General features: G+C 41.9%; 1 protein-coding gene across 1 annotated transcript in view; it reads right to left on the bottom strand.

The window, feature by feature from the left end:
- Nucleotides 1–20,516, bottom strand: part of sema3d (sema domain, immunoglobulin domain (Ig), short basic domain, secreted, (semaphorin) 3D) — a 68,262-nt gene that overhangs the window by 12,513 nt on the left and 35,233 nt on the right. The window contains exons 8-17 of the mRNA XM_029696506.1: nucleotides 20,110–20,246; nucleotides 16,237–16,351; nucleotides 16,020–16,089; nucleotides 15,751–15,895; nucleotides 13,845–14,067; nucleotides 13,434–13,522; nucleotides 12,988–13,029; nucleotides 10,405–10,562; nucleotides 5,179–5,243; nucleotides 4,923–5,062 (exon numbers count right to left, since the gene is read on the bottom strand). Of these exons, the coding sequence (XP_029552366.1) occupies nucleotides 4,923–5,062; nucleotides 5,179–5,243; nucleotides 10,405–10,562; nucleotides 12,988–13,029; nucleotides 13,434–13,522; nucleotides 13,845–14,067; nucleotides 15,751–15,895; nucleotides 16,020–16,089; nucleotides 16,237–16,351; nucleotides 20,110–20,246 (1,184 nt within the window). The remainder of the gene's footprint in view (nucleotides 1–4,922; nucleotides 5,063–5,178; nucleotides 5,244–10,404; nucleotides 10,563–12,987; nucleotides 13,030–13,433; nucleotides 13,523–13,844; nucleotides 14,068–15,750; nucleotides 15,896–16,019; nucleotides 16,090–16,236; nucleotides 16,352–20,109; nucleotides 20,247–20,516) is intronic.

The following is a 20,516-nucleotide window of genomic DNA, read 5'->3' as shown; positions in this document are numbered from 1 at the left end:
AATCCCTTAGCCGACTAAATTCAAAATCTGCCGGTGTGCCTTTGAGCGAGACACTTAACCCTAGTAGAGACCCACAGCAGAGGTGTCATAAAACCTAGCGGTCAAACAGGGCAATGGTTCCAATTGTTTCTCCACCATAAATTTTCTCCATAGGGGATTTTAGGAACTGTTAAAATAAGTGCTGTGTTTCTTGTAGGCTTACCCTGGCATGACATTTTGATAACCATGTAAATCTCTTTTGGACAAGTTCACTTTTATCAATATATTCAGCTCTATTTACTCTCAGTTTCTAAAATGCTAATTAGAATCAAAGTAAACATCACACAAAACTACAAATCCCTGCAAGTTCCAACACGTCATCTCTAGCTGACACCTTTGCTAACAGGTATTGTGTCAATTTAAAACATGCACAAGACAGTTCACAGAATTGTCCATTTAAAGAAATGTTGGCAATTTATTTATTACTACATTTAGCTAACATTAGATAGTTAATCCAGAGATTCTTACCTTTGCCTCGATTCAACAGTCTCGTCCAGATCATCATGACATTTGTAGTTCTTTATGATAGCCACATTAGCAGCTAATTAGCATTTCATTTTGGGGGGGTAAATACAGGCTAATATAATGATCAAAGTCACCTTGTCCTAGAGACATTCACACGGTTATTAAAACAAACCTACATGGAAACACAGCCTTATTTTAAGTGTTTCTAAAATCCCCTATGGGAAAAATGAATGGTGGTTTGACCAGTAGGTTTTATAGGTATTATGACTCATACTGTGGTACTCTATTGCTGCTGTAAGTCACTCTGGATAAGAGTGTCTGCTAAATGGCTAAAATATGAACATAGCATAAGTCAGGGCAAAATGTGTAGAATTGCAGGAAATGTGCTTAAAAACATTTCTCTCCACCCTATGGCAGAATGTCGAAAATTGCATGACATGAGTTCTAAAATTGTAATGTTTTTCTCTCTGCAAATTATTATTTTTTTCTTGCAAAGACTGCTGTTCTAGAACATTGAAGCACCCCTCCAGGTTGTTTTGGTTTGGTTGTTGTTTTGCTGTCATGTAAGGGCACATGATGTAACAGTTAAAGCAGTTAAAAGGTCAGTTTTTCAGCCATGGGACATGATGACTTACAACGAACCTCTGTAGTACTGCCAGTACTGTAAGCTTCTGATAACACAAGATTTACTTATTTCCTGACCTGACCCCTCTCTACAAGCTGTGTGTGTGCGCAGAGAGGCAAACGGGTGAGGACCCAAAAAAGGCGAGAAAAACATTTCCGCACGGAAGCACGGTGTGAAGTGCAAGAAAAAATGTGCCTATTTTCAGAGAATAAGAACATAATACACATTTGATTAATTTCAATACTCCTAACTTTCCAAACCACAATAGACAGATAAAATAGTTCCAGAGAGAGTTGGGGTCTTTGGTCTGTGCTCAAGGTTTATCATGACATGGAATGAAAATCTCAGTCTCCCCAGACAGAAATACATAGCCCACTGGGCACACACTAAATCAACGTTGTTTCCATGTAATTACAACCAAATTTGTACAGGTTGTACCAACGTGGAATAGACGTTGAATTGATGTCTGTGCTCAGGGGGAGGATACTATAAAATCTTTTCTTCAGGTTTTCACTCTCAAAATCACACTTTTTAAAATAGAAAATCAACGCAATTGGAAGTTCTATGTCCACAACAATGCTTCAACCACATCAAGAGACCACTTTCCACATCAGGAGACCACTTTTGAGGTCTGGGGAAAATTGTAACATTTTTAAAAGGGGGGGGTGTAGTTGCTTTTAATTAAATTACACACCAACAAGAGACCATTGTGTTTCGTTAACTGTGTTTCTGTAGGAGTTCTTGTAGTGGCGTTTAATGTGACGGGAGAGTTTGCTAAACAAATACCCACCCATTTGATACGAATTATTATTATATCATTCTGCCATTGCAATCAACATTTCATTTGGAAAGTTGATTGGGAAAGCCTTTAGAAATGACTGTTTAGGCATGCTAATTGGGTACACTACAACACACAGGTGCACAGAAACAGACGTTATTCTTTAGAAAGTTGCAGGAAATACAAATCACTGATGCATTCTTTTCATGAATTATGAGAAAGTGCAATTTCACTACGTTTCTAATAAGTACATACATTTAACCTTCTGTGCTCAGTCCAGACGCACAGCCAATGATTTCGATATGAAACTTCGGATCTACACAGCAGTGTTGATTTTTTTGGTCTAAAATGTCTAGTGTTATTTCAGGAGTTAAATTCACACTGTTAGAGTGAAATTAACACTCAGTGTTGTAAAATAACCCCAGTGTTGGTGTTAATAACCAGAGTTATTGTTTTACACCGTGGAGAGTAAAACAGTCCCATCAAAACCAAACCCATCATTACCATATTTCCCAGCATGCTTTGCAGGTATTCTTTTTTTTTGGGGGGGGGGTTAATATCTGTGTTTTTGCATGTACATTGATTGAATGATTAATCTTATGCTACACAAAGATAAATAACATATATTTTTCTAAACAAATCCAATCAGTTAGAGACATTTATTGCACCCGTTACTGAAATGGTTGTTCCGGTTTAAATTGTTTAGGTCGTCTACTTAACCTGAGTTCCTAATAATGGTAGTCATTCTGAATGCAGGTAGAGGGGTGAATAAAAATTCTAACTGTTGGATATCTTAACTCTGGCTGGATTCCAAAAGGAATTACACTTTGTCAGACAGTATCATATGGTTTGCAGGCCTGATGTGGCCTGTTATTTGTATAAACCAGGATGTTCCTAACACCCCTGTTAGTGTAAAACTAGGCCAACAGCATAAAGTAAAATAAGATATGATAACATTTGCCTAGGTAATCATTTGGTGAAAGTCACAGACCTTTAAAACCTGTTGGGGCTAGGGGGCAGTATTGACAACTTCGGAAAAAATATGTGCCCATATTAAACTGCCTCCTACTCAAACTCAGAAGCTAGGATATGCATATTATTAGTAGATTTGGATAGAAAACGCTCTGAAGTTTCTAAAACCGTTTGAATGGTGTCTGTGAGTATAACAGAACTCATATGGCAAGCAAAAACCTGAGAGAAATCCTACCAGGAAGTGGAAATCTGGATGCATGGCCTCTCTTCAAGTCGTTTCCTATTGAATACACGGACGGTGACGTAGTAATAATTGTGCACTTCCTACGGCTTCCACTAGATGTCGACAGTCTTTACAAAGTTGTTTGAAGCTTCTACGATAAACAGAGCCCGAATGACAAGGAGGGGAAGTTGTTGAGGCAGGGGGTGACATCACTTCTTGGAGCGCATTCATGAGGATGGATCCCTCCCGTTCCAAAACCTTTTTCATGACACAGTAACCGTCCGGTTGAAATATTATTGAATCTTCACGTTCTGAAGGCCCTAAAGATTGATGTTTTACAACGTTTGACATGTTTGAACGAACGTAAATAGAACTTTTTTTTACTTTTCATCGCAACATCGTCCACGCGCTTTCTACACTTGGAGTCGCTTACTGGACGCACGAACAACAAGGAGTTATTTGGACATAAATTATGGACTTTATCGAACAAAACAACATTTGTTGTGGACCTGGGATTCCTGGAAGTGCCTTCTGATGAAGATGATCAAAGGTAAGGGAATATTTCTAATGCAATGTATGATTTTAGATGACTCCAAGATGGCGGCTATCTGTATTGCCTAGTGTATTTTTCTGAGCTCAGTACTCAGATTATTGCAAAGAGTGCTTTCCTCGTGAAGCTTTTTTGAAATCTTTCATAGCGTTTGCATAAAGGAGATGTTCATCTATCATTCTTTGAATGACAGTTTAATTTTGTATCAATGTTTATGACAAGTATTTTTGTAAATTGTGGCGCTGTTCCACCGGCAGTATTTGAGGGAAAATATTTTCTGAACGTCACGCGCCGATGTAAAATGCTGTTTTTATATATAAATATGAACTTTATCGAACAAAAAATGCATGTATTGTGTAAGATGATGTCCTAGGAGTGTCATCTGATGAAGATCGTCAAAGGTTAGTGCTGAATTTAGCTGTGTTTTGGGTATTTGTGATGCATGCTAGTTGCTAGGAAAATGGCTGTGTGGTTGTTTTTGTCGATGTACTCTCCTAACATAATCTAATGTTTTGCTTTCGCTGTAAAGCCTTTTTGAAATCGGACAACGTGGTTCGATTCAGGAGAAATGTATCTATAAAATGGTGTAAAATAGTCATATGTTTGAGAAATTGAAGTTATAGCATTTATGAGGTATTTGTATTTCGCGCCACGCGATTCCACTGGCTGTTGACTAGGGTGGGACGCAAGCAAGCGTCCCACCTTGCCCAGGGAGGTTAAAATGGAGACCAATTCAACAACCATGTCTCTGTCACTAACAAGTACAGTCATGAGTGGTAACCCTACAATTCACTCAAAAAGAAAAGGCACAATGGGAAATATGCAAAATAGGCTTTACACCATATAGTGTTAAAACAGCCAAAATCACTCACCGTAACAGTGCTTTTGCATAACACTAATAGGAGTTAACTCTAGATTAACACTAGTGTTGAATATAAATAACACTGTGAGGGTTAATTACACCATAGTGTTAAATTTGAGTAACACTGGCAAATGTAAAGCAGTGTTCTTTTTTTTAAGTATTACATTAACACTCAAAATGTAACACTATAATCAGAGCAATTTTTACATTCTGTAGAGTAGGACCATATGTTATCTGAGGTAGCGTTAAAATGAACTCTAAGTGTTTTTGATTTGTCGCTGCAACATTTACTGTGTACACGATTCATGTGGATAGTCTATTTTGAGAACAAAATGGTGAATATTGCAGAAAAGTTTGAATCCCTGTGTGTGAGTGCTTGTGTGTGTGCTTGTGTGAGTGCTGTCTCACCTCCTCTCTGTGTTCAGCTCCAGGTCTGTGTATGAACCAGCGTATGGTGGCCTGTTGTGATTTGGGGAGACACTCCAGGAAGGTTGAGTTATTCTCCACCCCAAACATTATCCTCTCCTCCACCCTGCCTCCACGCAGAGCTGAGAACACAGAAATTAATCCATGTAGTGTTAATAGCGTGATTGTTTGAGCAACACGCATGTGCTTGTGTCTGTATCAGGTCAGGGAAGCATTTAAGTCTTGTTTTATCACTTACTGTCATCTGTGTCCCAACACTGGCTGGATGGGTCTCCATGTTTAATGTCTTGTCTCCTAGCTCTCCTGTCAACCCAAAACGCATACATAAAACACACACACACACACGCCACAGGGTCAGGGGTGAAAGGTCAAACGTAATAAGGTCACGTCCTTCTGTCAAGGCAATGTTTGGCTCCATACATACATTCTTCAGTGTGAGGTGAGTTCATAGTAGTTAGCCTACAGCAAGACCAGGGGCAACATTTTACTCTTTCAAACACACACACAAAATGGTTCCTGAGGCGCGTGTGTGTATGTGTGTCCTGAGTTCATATTACAGGTAACAGGAGTTACTTCAGGCCAGGATTTAAGCTGCTCTGTCTGTCCTGATAACCCTGTTAAACATGTCTAACATACTGACAACAACCACATATGGACAACACACTGAACCCAACATACTGACAGCCACATATGGATAACACACTGAATACAATAGGGAAAGGGGGATACCTAGTCAGTTATACTGAATGCCTTCAACTGAAATGTGTCTCCGCATTTAACCCAACCCCTCTGAATCAGAGAGGTGCGGGGGGCTGCCTTAATCGACATCCACGTCTTTGGCGCCCGGGGAACAGTGGGTTAACTGCCTTGCTCAGGGGTGGAATGACAGATTTCTACGTTGTCAGCTCAGGGATTTGATCCAGCAACCTTTCGGTTACTGGCCCAACGCTCTAAGCCAGATATTCAAGTGCCTCTCTTTCTGAAAGCTATGGATGGGTCCATGTATGTTTACACAGTCAACCACATACATTCTATATATTGAGCTTAAACTTCAGATATATGCCTCCCTAAATCGTTTTGTCTCTTTTGCTCTCCAGCTATATGCCTCCCCCTCTCTCACCATCTCTCTCTATCCGTCATAGATTTAGGTAATGTGTAGAGTTTTGTATTCTGCAGCCTTTATGTCCTCAGATCAGTTTTCAAAGTCCCAACAGGTAAAACCAGGATTCCCACTATCCCACAATGCAATAACATGACCCTTACTCCCACATCATGCAATGGTGTGACCCCAAACTAAACTCATCAAAAAAAGAAATGTCCCTTTTTCAGGACCCTGTCTTTCAAAGATAAATCGTAAAAATCCAAATAACTTCACAGATCTTCATTGTAAAGGGTTTAAACACTGTTTCCCATGCTTGTTCAATGAACCATAAACAATTAATGAACATGCACCTGTGGAACGGTCGTAAAGACACTAACAGCTTACAGACGGTAGGCAATTAAGGTCACAGTTATGAAAACTTAGGACACTAAAGAGGCCTTTGTACTGACTTTGAAAAACACAAAAATAAAGATGCCCAGGGTCCCTGCTCATCTGTGTGAATGTGCCTTAGGCATGCTGCAAGGAGGCATGAGGACTGCAGATGTGGCCAGGGCAATAAATTGCCATGTCCTTACTGTCAGACGCCTAAGACAGCGCTACAGGGAGACAGGATGGACAGCTGATTGTCCTCGCAGTGGCAGACCACATGTAACAACACCTGCACAGGATTGGTACATCCGAACATCACACCTGCGGGACAAGGACAGGATGGCAACAACAACTGTCCGAGTTACACCAGGAACGCACAATCCTTCCATCAGTTTTCAGACTGTCCGCAATAGGCTGACAGCCTGGACTGAGGGATTGTAGGCCTGTTGTAAGGCAGGTCCTCACCAGACATCACCGGCAACAACGTCGCCTATGGGCACAAACCCAACGTCGCCTATGGGCACAAACCCACTCAGTATTTTTGTTAAACAGAAAACCCAAACATATGGCAGCAGATCCACAAGGTCTGCCATGAGAGGTGACTGTATAGTTCCCTTAAGGAAAAGCACCTTTAGTAAATCCGCTTTCTCTGTGAGAGCGTCCCATGTCTGGAATACACTGCCATCAGACACACATAACTGCACCACATATCACACTTTCACAAAATGCATGAAGACATGGCTAAAGGTCAATCAGATTTGTGAACATAATCACTAGCTGTGTATTGCCACTTTCCATGTTGTCTGTAGCTTGTGAGGTGTGGAAACACTTTGTTGTTTTTATGGATTTTGTCTTGTTGCTTTTTGTTCTATGTTGCTCTGTCTGTATGCTACATCTTGCTTGTCCTATGTTGCTCTGTCTGTATGCTATGTTTTGCTTGTCCTATGTTACTCTGTGTGTGCTCACTGTTCAATGATTGTCTATATTGTAATTGTTTTTAATAACCTGCCCAGGGACTGCGGTTGAAAATTAGCCGGCTGGCTAAAACCAGCACTTTTACTGAAACATTGATTAATGTGCACTGTCCCTGTAAAAAAATAAAATAAACTCAAAATAAACTCAAACCCACCGTCACTGGACCAGACGGGACTGGCAAAAATTGCTCTTCACTGACGAGTCGCGGTTGAGTCTCACCAGGGGTGATAATCAGATTTGTGTTTATCGTCAAAGGAATGAGTGTTACACCGAGGCCTGTACTCTGGAGCGGGATCGATTTGGAGGTGGAGGGTCCGTCATGGTCTGCGGCGGTATGTCACAGCATCATCGGACTGAGCCTGGTGTCATTGCAGGCAATCTCAACTCTGTGTGTTACAGGGAAGACATCTTCCTCCCTCATGTGGTACCCTTCCTGCAGGCTCATCCTGACATGACCCTCCAGCATGACGATGCCACCAGCCATACTGCTTGTTCTGTGCGTGATTTCCTGCAAGACAGGAAAGTCAGTCTTCTGCCATGGCCAGCGAAGACCCCGGATCTCAATCCCATTGTGCATGTCTGGGACCTGTTGGATCGGAGGGTGAGGGCTAGGGCCATTCCCCCCAGAAATGTCCGGGAACTTGCAGGTGCCTTGGTGGAAGAGTGGGGTAACATCTCACAGAGAACTGGCAAATCTGGTGCAGTCCATAAGGAGGTGATGCACTGCAGTTCTTAATGCAGCTGGTGACAACACCAGATACTGACTGTTACTTTGATTTTGACCCCCCTATGTTCAGGGACACATTATTCCATTTCTGTTAATCACATGTCTGTGGAACTTGTTCAGTTTATGTCTCAGTTGTTGAATCTTGTTATGTTCATACAAATATTTACACATGTTAAGTTCGCTGAAAATAAACGCAGTTGACAGTGAGAGGACGTTTTTTGTTGATGCTGAGTTTATATAGTTTGACTAGGCCACCGCTATAGTCTGACTAGGCTATTTATCCTGGATGCACACACACACACAAACAAAAGGAGGACAACGGAGAGTAACAGTAACATTAATCATTAGCCCATCAAAGAGTTTCTAATCAATGCTTCTGCCCTAAGAGAGAGCGAAAGAGGTAAGTGAACACCCCTGTGGCACAGAGAAACGCTGAAGAAACAAAAGCCCACCAAAACAAAAATTTGAGAAAATATCTGAACACTCTATAATAGTCCCTAGAGCCCTGAATTGGGACAAAAATACGGCAAGGTCAGGTAGGATATAAACTTTCTCTCTTCTTCAGGTTCATTAAATCATGCTTGCGGACATCTTCACATACCTGATCTGACAGTGAAGGATGAACATGTCAGAGTAAATGACAAATTTACCTCATTTCATGGATAACGAAGAGGTAATCTATTGATCCTGAGGCCTGCTATGGTTCAGATACCTTAGACGAAAAGAATAGCAATGTGGCACAGCTGTTGTATATGCTCCTATATAGTTTATTTGTTCTTCAGGCTACAAAATGTTATATTAATATACAGAGAATATGGGACATTTTTACACCTGGAGAAATGTGTATGTATGTACACTGAGTGTACAAACCATTAAGAACACCTTCTCTTTCCATGACATAGACTAACAAGGTGAATCCAGATGAAAGCTATGATCCCTTATTGATGTCACTTGTTAAATCCAACTCAATCAGTGTAGATGAAGGGGAGGAGACAGGTTAAAGAAGGATTTTTAATCCTTGAGAAAATTGAGACATGGATTGTATATGTGTGCCATTCAGAGGGTGAATGGGCCAGACAAAAGATTTAAAGTGGAACTGACAGCATTTAGCAACATGAAATCTTATACAAATCTGTTCATATACACCCTCAGGAAGAATATGTCACTTAAAAAAAAATATATGACAAGTGAGCACTTAGATATGGACATTTTCATGAATTCTTAGACTGTTTGGGAATTACGTATACGATGGCATTTGTGAAAATTCTTTAGCAATATAGAGTGGGAAAGTGGCCTAACAAAAACATCTGTCTCGTCTAGGACCAGAGTCTACGCAGAGCTACAGAAAGCCTTTATTTGCAACATAGGCCTGCCATCATTCACTTTGAACTGGACTGTGTGTTTACATACAGTTGCAACAGTGCGACATTAGATCATTAGAACGCATTTGCCTAAAGCCACAAAATACACCTGAATGGATTTCTGCAAATATGTAAATATCACTTGGGAGTCCTAATGGTCAGTTATGCACATCAACAACAAAAAGATCAACAACTAATGTGAGCCAGAGAAAGATGAGCTAAAATCTAACGAAAGAGCATTAGATAAACCCTTTCAAACTTTTTCAGTTAGTTGACTGTCAAAATTACACTAATAAACGATGAGGAATTGTAGCCTACTTGTTCTTCTGCAGCTTGTCTGCCAACAATGAATGCTTGTCTCAACCAAATTTGGCTAGCTTGCTAGCTAGCAACTTCCAGACACAGATGAGAGAACACCTTACTCTGACCATTTTACTCGCCCTAGCAGAGCTGGTCGGCTGTTTACATGTTATCTAGAGCATTCGTGACTCACTATTACTTAAGTTGCCTACGTTTACTGCCACTGGCCGGTCATATTCTGTGGGTGCTGCGCGTTCGTAAATTCATCAGTTAGTCTGCGCTCTGGAACAATCAGACGAGAGTGCTATGAAATCGGAGAAGATAGCCAGAGTGAATGTGCGAACGCAATCAATATGATAACTGGATAACAATTGTTCAAGTTCTTGCTAGCTAACCAAATGACACCTGCATCTCTAGCTGTGTATAGACACTGAAGAACAATATGAGGGGAAAAAGTCAGTCACTCACCCACTCCTCCAATGACATGACATCCTCCTAACAGCCTTAGTTACATTTGGCCGTTTTTGTCCAAAATATTGAGCCATCCCAAATGGAGGCAGCAGACAATGTACCAGGCCAGCTGTGATGTGATGTGTGTGTTTTGTGTGTGTGTGTGTGTGCATACTCTACCTCTTGGATGCAGGGATGTATCGTGAGCAGGTGTGTCCGTCCCAGGCACAGTAGGGGTCTCTGGCAAGGCAGCACTCTGCACACACCTGACCATACAGGTGACACCTGCTCAGTGACACCTGGGCTAGCCCCGCCCCCGAACCCACGTATAGCTGTTGCTATGGAGACAGATGGAGAGAACAAACAACCTCAGAGAAGGGTACAGTCCAGCCCACTTTTTTCAACTAATCAACTAATCACCTTGTTACAGTATATGTTGTTGTTTTTTTATCTAAGTTTTGGAAAGTGTGTGTGTCTGCCCATTTGAGTGCACATGTGTGATTTAGTACACCCACATGTCCAGTGGTATATAGTACAGTATCCTCGGGGTTCTAACCTCCAATTATTATTACTGGAAGTCAACTCCCATAACTCTAAAGCTCGTTTAAACAACAAAACCTTCAACAACACATGAGAGAGAGAGAAAAAAAAGCGAAAGAGCGAGAGAGAGAGCGAGAGAGAGATGCTTTGTATGGATCTGTCGGGACTCGTCTGAACCAGGGATTTCAAAACAAACTCTGAACGGAAACATGGAAAACACTGGGGGCTGGGCTGGGATGAGATGAAAACACACACACCCCCACACACACACATACACACACATGCTGTGGTAGATGAAGGGAGACTGTGATTGGAGTTGAAGGGTCTGCTGACATCCCGTACCCTCAGATAACGAGGGAGGAGAAGAGAGGGGGAGGGAGAAGGGGGATAGAAGGGAAAACGAGTGGGAAGGTGGCTCTGGATAATGCAGCTAATGGCATTGAGCCTGATTTACAGTGCATTCAAAAAGTATTCAGACCCATTCCCTTTTTCCACATTTTGTTACGTTACAGCCTTATTCTAAAATGGATTACATAAAAAAAATGTCCTCATCATTCTACACACAATATCCCATAATGATAAAGCGAAAACAGGTTTGTAGATTCTTTTGCTAATTTATTAAAAATTAAAAACAGAAATAACTTATTTACATAAGTATTCAGACACTTTACTATGAGACTCGAAAATTAAGCTCAGGTGCATCCTGTTTTCATAGATCATCCTTTGATTTGTTTCGACAATTTGATTGGAGTCCACCTGTGGTAAATTCAACTGTTTGGACATGATTTGGAAAGGCACACGCCTGTCTATATAAGTTCCCACAGTTGGTAGTGCATGTCAGAGCAAAACCCAAGCAAAAAGGTCAAAGGAATTGTCTGTAGCGCTCCTAGACAGGATTGAGTCGAGGCACAGAACTGGGGAAGGCATCAAAAAATGTCTGCAGCATTGATGGTCCCTCAAGAACACAGTGGTCTCCATCATTCTTATATGGATCAAGGTTGGAACCATCAAGACTCTTCCTAGAGCTGGCGGCAAACTGAACAACCGGGTGAGAAGGGCCTTGGTCAAGGAGGTGACCAAGAACCCGATGGTCATTCTGACAGAGCTTCAGAGTTCCTCTGTAGAGATGGGAGAACCTTCCAGAAGGACAACCATCTCTGGAGCACTCCACTAATCAGGCCATTATGTTAGAGTGGCCAGACAGAAGCCACTCCTAGGTAAAAGGCACATGACAGCCCGTTTGTAGTTTGCCTAAAGGACTCTCAGACCCTGAGAAACAAGATTCTCTGGGCTGATGAAACCGAAATTGAACTATTTGGCCTGAATGCCAAGTGTCACTTCTGAAGGAAACCTGGCACCATCCCTACTTGAAGCACGGTGGTGGAAGCATCATGCTGTGGGGATGTTTTTTAGCGGCAGGGACTGGGAGTCAGGATCGAGGGAAAGATGAATGGAACAAAGTACAGAGAGATCCTTGATGAAAACCTGCTCCAGATCCCTCAGGACCTCAGACTGGGGCGAAGGTTCACCTTCCAACAGGACAACGACCCTAAGCACAAAGCCAAGACAACGCAGGAGTGGCTTTGGGACAAGTCTTTGAATATCCTTGAGTGGCCCAGCCAGAGCCCGGACTTGAATCCGATCAAACATCTCTGGGGAGACCTGAAAATAGCTGTGCAGCGATGCTCTTCATCCAACCTGACAGAGCTTGAGTGGATCTGCAGAGAAGAATGGGAGAAACTCAATGACGGCCTACCCCGGCCAAACCCGGACGACGCTGGTCCAATTGTGCGCCTCCTCATAGCTGGATGTGATGCGGCCTGGATTCAAACCAGGTACTGCAGTGACACCTCTTGCATTGAGATGCAGTGTCTTAGACAACTGCGCCACTCGGGAGCCCCAAATACAGGTGTGCCAAGCTTGTAGCGTCATACCCAAGAAGACTTGAGGCTGTAATCGCTGCCAAAGGCGCTTCAACAAAGTAAATACTTATGTAAATATAATATTTCAGTTTTTTTTGCTTTGTCATTATGGGGTACTGTGTGTAGATTGATGAGAGGAAAAAAAAGAATTTAATACATTTTAGAATAAGGCTGTAACGTAACAAAATGTGGAAAGTCAAGGGTTGTGAATACTTTCCAAAAGTACTATACTGTAGCTATATGATACATTTAGGGAGGGGTGGAGATGGAAAGGAGGGATAGAGAAGAGGGGTGTTCTTACCTGTTTAGAAGAGATCTCCATACTCAGGATTGGAGTGGGAGTCTGGAGGAGAAAGTAACCATTATCTCCACTACACACACATACACAGATTCATACTTTAATACAGAGAACAGTTAGCTAATTAGTTCTGCTTGGGAAAAAACAATCTCTCTTTCCTTCTACAGAGCTGACTTCATGTTAGGGAGGTCAACCAATAAGTCTGTGAATCAATGTGAGAAAAGGAACTCACTCTGTCTCTGTAATACTAGACGAACACACCATCTCTCCTCTCTGTACCCCTAGATCTACTGCTGTGTGTTTAGAATAGGACATTCATATTTCACTGCTGTTTGATGAGCTGACAACCTCTTGAGAGAAACAACTACAGTGTTTGTCTTCAAAAAGTTCACGTTAGGTTTAAACAGGCTTTGGGGGAACAGAATTAACTTTCTGAGTGTGTTTCTTACCTGGAACACCTGGAGTTCCTCCAAAATCACCTCCTCAGTGGACCAGTTCTCCTGAGTGATGCTCACCACCTTCAGAACTGACCCAGCATCTGAACACACAAACACACATAAGAAACATGTACATTCATGGACACATGCACACAGTGACTTTCTCGTTTGGAAACTTTCTATGGAGAGAGTTCTACTGAAATGGGACTACTGGCTCCAAACATACTATGATGATGTAGAGCTCTGAGCATTAGAGCAAAGATAAGGGGTTCATAGAGCTCATACATTGAAGATGAAAACTATTGCAACCGAACAGCCTTCAAACAGCCTTCAAACATATTCAATATTAGAACAGAAAAAAATGCTGTGTGTGTTAGTGTGCGTCTGAGCATGTGTGTGGATGTGTGTGTTGGAATCTCTCACCTGTACCCAGAAACATGATTTCATACTGTCCATCCTCAGCCATGACGCGGTCCACCACTATCTGTGTCAGTGCGTAGTCGACACGTACGCGTGTGAACACGGGCCGGCCGGTCAGGGGGTAGACAGAGCGGAACATGAGTGGGTGGAAGCGGATGAAGCTGACCACCTCGTCTGAGAAGTCCTTGGTGCTTTTTATCCTGGGGTCATACGTCTTACTGGGACACTGAGGACGGAAGACACTGTCAGTTCCTGAAGAGAATCAAATAATGTGTCGTTTCAGAGACTAAATGAGATCAACTAACACAATTTATCTGGAGCAGTGCAGTAGAGGGCAGTAGAAAGATCAGTCAAGAAAAATACAGTATGGATGTCTACCTTAAAGCAAATACTGACCTAGGTACCTACTGGTAAGACAGACATTTTGGGGATTCGCTGTCATTAAAGTGCTTGTCATATTTTTTCAGGATGGCCAGTGGCCTCTGAATAATAGGTATGTGTCACCCTCTGGCGGTGACATGTGGTACTACTCCATTAAATTAAGTACATCTGGCTCACACAATCCTTTTGTACCGGTTTGTTCCTTTTACAATACAGTAATAAGCCATCACTTTATGGCCCTATGCTTGTTGACTCTGGATGTTCTCTCTCTCTCTCTCTCTCACACACACACACACACACACACACACACACACACACAATCTTGTTTAATTAACCTTGTGGGGACATACAATTGATTCCCATTCAAAATCGTATTTTCCCTAACCGCTAAACCTAACCCTAATTCTAACCCTAACCTCGACACTAATTCTAACCTTAACTCTAAACCCCCTACAAATAGGTTTTTTCCTTGTGGGGACTGACAAAATGTCCCCATATGGTCAAATATTTAGTTTATCTACTATTATTTTGGGGACTTCTGGTCCCCACAAGTATAGTTCAACATGTCCATAGCAGGGTAGTGTTTTTCATCATGAATCTTGTTCTGGAGGGAGCTCTGCAGAGAAGTCACTAGCTGACAGTCACAATTTCACATTTTAGTCATTAAGCAGATGCTCTTATCCAGAGTAACTTACAGTAGTGAGTGGATACATTTTCATTTTTACTAGTCACCCATGGGAATCGAACCCACAACCTTGGCATTGCGTGTGCCATGCTTTACCAACTAAACCACACAATGTCATAAAATCTGATTTTAAACCTAACCCTAACCTTAACCACACTGCTCACCCTAACGCTTAACCCTAACCTTAAATTAAGACCAAAAAGCTAAAAAAATATAATGGATTTTTACAATATGGCCAATTTTTACTTTGCAGCTGGCCCATCTAACAAGAATCACTTAGTTCTGGCTTAAGGACAAGACTCATCCCAATAAACATCCACCTGCCACACACATACACAGTCACAGTACCTCATGTTAATCAGTTCTACAAACACTGCGTAACAGGACACATATGACGGTGATCACCGTGACGACTTAGTGACATCATCAAAGCTGCCCCCCAGACTGACGTTTATTATTGTTCATCAAGACAGAGACTGAGAGACTGGGTAATATATCACTCACTCACACACACACACACACACACACACACACACACACACACACACACACACACACACACACACACACACACACACTTGCATGCTTTCACATATAAACGTTGACTTCTGTCACACTCTCACAGACTATTAATTCATTATGTGCACAGGCACATGCAATAGATAGGTGTTTATTATTGTTAATCAGGACTGGTTCATACATCAGGATTGGGTCATATTGTAAGCCATTTAAGAGGGGTCTTTCTAAATAATCCTGGACAGAAACAATATTCAGTCTGCTTTCAGGCAGGAGGGAAATGGAGCGGGGTATGGTTAGCAGAGATGAGCGTGTTTGTTAGTGTACCGTTCCAGGGCGAGGGTAAGGTATTCTCCCCTCATATTCTACCCAACGATGGTCAGGTCCCTCCTTGTGAGCGTAGGGTCCGTTGAATACAGCTCGTATGTCAGACATGCTGTACACACACACCGCCGAGCCACGGAACACAGAGCTGGGGGAGAAACACAGTACAGTGTATGTAGTAAGTATATTATAGTGGGAGAAATAAGCTGAGAGGTAGAGACATGTCTCAGTGAGGTATGGCGTAAGGTATGGTGTACTAAGTGTCATTTTACCTGGAGGTGGTGAAGATTCCATACACTACAGGGTTCTTCTCATCTCTAGTGGGAAGCATGAATATGTCCTCTACAACACACACACACGCACACACGCACACAGACACAATCACAGACACACAAACATAAAAGTTAAGAATGTGGCATTTAGTGTGCATGCGTTGTGTGTGTGTCGACGTGGAAGCATGTCAGGTGTGCGTGTGTGTTTGTGTCTTACGGAGCTCGTCAAAGTGTGTGTCCACTCCTTCAGGTCCAGGGATTGAACACACCAGTCTGGCTTTGAGGAATGTCGTCCACTTGTTGGTCAGACTCCTCAACCCTCCCACGTCATTCTGAAACACAACCACAACACAACCATAAAACAAACATAGTCTGACAAACAAATACAACTGAAATCGGGTTTAAAACCATAGTCCAAAGACCTGACATACTGTAACAAGCACAAGACAACTGCACACCTTTTTACAGACCTTGAAATCCTAAACTCCTGTTTGAGACTAGTTTAAATAAACCCAGGTGAAGTTAGACACATGTCCCCGTTTAAATGTGATTATTCAACTGGCAGAGGAATGAGGCCTGCTCATTAACGGTAATGATGACGGCAGTCACTATAAACTGACAAAGGATGGAGAGAAGACTGAAAAAGGAAAATTACTGACAAGGAGGAGAGAATATGGTAGAGGGATTTAGTAAAACAAGAATAACAGTACGAAGGAGGAATTGAAGCAAGAAAAAAGGAGAGAAATAAAACAAAAAAATAGAAAGATGAGGGAAGAAGAATTGAAGGTAAACTAGCGAGTTCATTAATTATGCAGATATTCTAATTAGCATATGTATACCCTTGGCTGAGTGCTCTTCTCAATAAAACAGTGCCTTTCTCAGGGCTAGGGCAGGAGTACTCAAGTATATCTCAAGTAGGGGGCCCCTTTATCCAGGACAAGGGCCCTTGACTAACCTCCTTATTACACGTGGCCTGGAGACTATCTTAAATAGACACACAATTATAAAAAAACTGTTCGGATAATGGCTTTAGTGTTTTCTAAATGGAATTATCTTCAAACGAAGCTCTGTTATTCCATTTATCCAGAGAGGAACCCCTCTATGGTCAGCTTTAGACACAGGAAAAGGAATCCCTCTCCTGCCTCACCAGCCTTACAGCTTACTCCCCAATCATAAACACTCCAAGTGCCTGTAACTGGGAATGTTGCAATACAGCTTGGACATTTTATTGTGGGAAGATGTGGTGACATAACTCAGTACAGGGACAGTCTCCCCACTACCTAAAAATACCAAACCTCACATAGCTGGGAACTGAAACTGAATCTCTTCTTCCAGCAGAGGCCAGGAGCTTCCAATAGCAAGTCTGGGTGCAGATTTTTGTTCCAGCCAAGAAGTAACCCACCTGATTCAAGGAACCAACCTGCTGTAGTCACAGAACTACACTCAAAAAATCCTGCTGTTTTTACGATAACTTACTGGCAGCCAGTTACCTGTAAGTTAATGTAAAAAAAAAGGTACAGTATGTTACCGTAAATTCCAAAGAAACTTTGGCTTAACAGTACATTACTGCAAACTTTACAGCAGGGGTCTTCAACTTTTTCTTGCCCAGGGACCCCTATCATACGTTAGCAAAAAAATTACAAAATCTGGTCTTGTATTATCATCAGGTGAATGATAATGGTAAGAAGAAGTAATCAACATTTTAAAATTAATAGATTTGGTAGATTATAATTGGAGGAAGTGTAAACGCTAACATAGCCTATTATACAGAAAGGTAACTCAAAACACATTTTTGCTAAGAGCAGCTGTTAGCTGGTTAAACAAAGGTTAGCCATGTTTTGGCAAAAATTATTGTTCAAGTCAAGAAAGCTTACCACACACTTGCCACACTATTCACGGGTGCTTTTTCAAAGCCTATGTCAGATATACCAGTGTAATTGCACTCCAATTAGTGTAATTCAAAATGTGTTTATTCTGTTGTTGCTAGTGATATTCATACAAATATTGGAATAAAATCTTCTTTCTATTTTCGATGTTAAAGCAATGTTTATTTGGAATATACAGTAACATATTGTACCTTTTTATAGTATTCACAGGTAACTGGCTGCCAGTAAGTTACCATAAAAACAACAGGATTGTTTTACAGTGTAGAATGAAATTCTATTTCTATGGCTGTAGTCTCCATCTAGCCCCCAACAAGCCTGAGTAGAGCTGCTGCTGTATTGCTTCATTAATTCAGCTCCTTCAGAACCGTGATCATGGAAGGAGTAAGAGCTACAGGTAGGGGCTAGAGGTACGATGCCTTGCAAAAGTATTCATCCCCCTTTGCCTTTTTCCTATTTTGTTGCATTACAACCTGTAATTTAAATAGAGTTTTATTTGGATTTCATGTAAAGGACATACACAAAATAGTCCAAATTGGTGAAGTGAAATGAAAAAAATAACTTGTTTCAAAGAATTTGAAAACGGAAAAGTGGTGCGTGCATATGTATTCACACCCTTTGCTATGAAGCTCCTAAATAAGATCTTGTGCAACCAATTCCCTTCAGAAGTCACATAATTAGTTAAATGAAGTCCACCTGTGTGCAATCTAAGTGTCACATAATCTGTCACATGATCTCAATATATATACAACTGTTCTGAAAGGCCCCAGTCTGCAACACCACTAAGCATGAGGCACCACCAAGCAAGCGGCACCATGAATACCAAGGAGCTCTCCAGAGTTGTGGAGAAGTACAGATCAGGAGGGTGTTTCCTTGGCCATCAAGGAAAACGCTATGTCTGGCGCAAACCCAACACCTCTCATCACCCCGAGAACAACATCCCCACAGTGAAGCATGGTGGTGGCAGCATCATGCTGTGGGGATGTTTTTCATCGGCAGGGACTGTGAAACTGGTCAGAATTGAAGGAATGATGGCTGGAGCTCAATACAGGGAAATTCTTGAGGGAAACCTGTTTCCGTCTTCCAGAGATTTAAGACTGGGACGGAGGTTCACCTTCCAGCAAGACAATGACCCTAAGCATACTGCTAAAGCAACACTTGGAATGGCCTAGCCAAAGCCAAGACCTCAATCCAATTGAGAATCTGTGGTATGACTTAAAAATTGCTGTACACCAACGGAACCCATTCAACTTGAAGGAGTTGGAGCAGTTTTGCCTTAAAGAATTGGCAAAAATCCCAGTGGCTAGATGTACCAAGCTTATAGAGACATACCCGAAGAGACTTGCAGCTGTAATTTCTGCAATAGGTGGCTCTACAAAGTATTGACTTTGGGGGGGTGAATAGTTATGCACGCTCAAGTTTTCTGTTTTTTTTGTCTTATTTCTTGTTTGTTTCACAATAAAAATGATTTTGCATCTTCAAAGTGGTAGGCATGTTGTGTAAATCAAATGATACAACCCCCCCCCAAAAAAATCTAGGGGGCTAGAGTAGGTGCAGGACCAATATGGGACTGGACCAACTATCCTACTGTCATCCTTACAAAAATAATTGAGGTTTCACGTTAAAAACGTTCACATGTGAAAATAGGATATGCAGTTCTACTTGTGAAAAACTATAAATAAACATATTTAATGTGGCAGCAAATTAATTGTAAATGACGCAAAAAAATAGTTTTCAGTCATAAAAAAAAATGCCTCCCTCTTTCCTGCAATTGTCTGGGGAGAAACACATTTGAGTTGTCCACACGTCTGAAAACCATGTGTTTTTCACATTATTTTTTTCATTGTCTTTTTTTTGTAAGGGCATACTTAATTCATACACCTCAACTGCTGTCCTGGGACCTGACATTAGGCTGCCCTGTCAGCCAGACACAAAGAGAGGTTAAACTTTAATTTACCCTTTTTGACAGCAGTGGTCGGCTCCTCTGTCAGCAGACTACACAAGAGGAATGTACCAGGAAGTATTCTCCCGGGGGGGTTTAAGTATATCTGTGGGAGAAGCTATAGCAGTGAACACAAATCTATCACTGTACACGCGCCCTGTTAGATGTCTGTCCTCCTCTTCACCCCTTCCCTGACATCTCCCCAAACCATCCCTCACTCCTCACCTTCGTTCTTTCACCATTCTACACCTCTCCCCTCTCTCACCTTGCAGACGCGTGCTACGCGGGACAGGACACTCTTATCGCTCCTGTCGCGTGATGACTCTCGGAAGAAGAAGTAGATCTTGTCATCGTCAGGGTTGTAGGTGTCGGACACAGGGTGAGCTGATATAAACCTGGCCTCTAGAGAGAGAGAGAGAGAGCGAGAGAGAGCGAGAGAGAGCGAGAGAGAGAGCGAGAGAGCGAGAGAGGTATAAATTCCAAATTGTTCATTTTCAGCCTCCACCCTATGGACACAGCGGTGCGTCTTTTAGAAGTTAGAGTTAGCACGCGCCTCAGTCTCCTCGGAGCACCTTGATTTATGAACGTTAAAATACCTCCAGACAGAGCCATGGAACAGAGGAAAGGAACTAGACAGAGTGAGAAAGAAAGAGTCAGTGGCTGTGATCTGGG

The sequence above is a fragment of the Salmo trutta genome, chromosome 17 (genome assembly GCF_901001165.1).
Source record: "Salmo trutta chromosome 17, fSalTru1.1, whole genome shotgun sequence".
Lineage (NCBI taxonomy): Eukaryota > Metazoa > Chordata > Actinopteri > Salmoniformes > Salmonidae > Salmo > Salmo trutta.
This window is presented reverse-complemented; position numbering and strand designations above follow the sequence as displayed.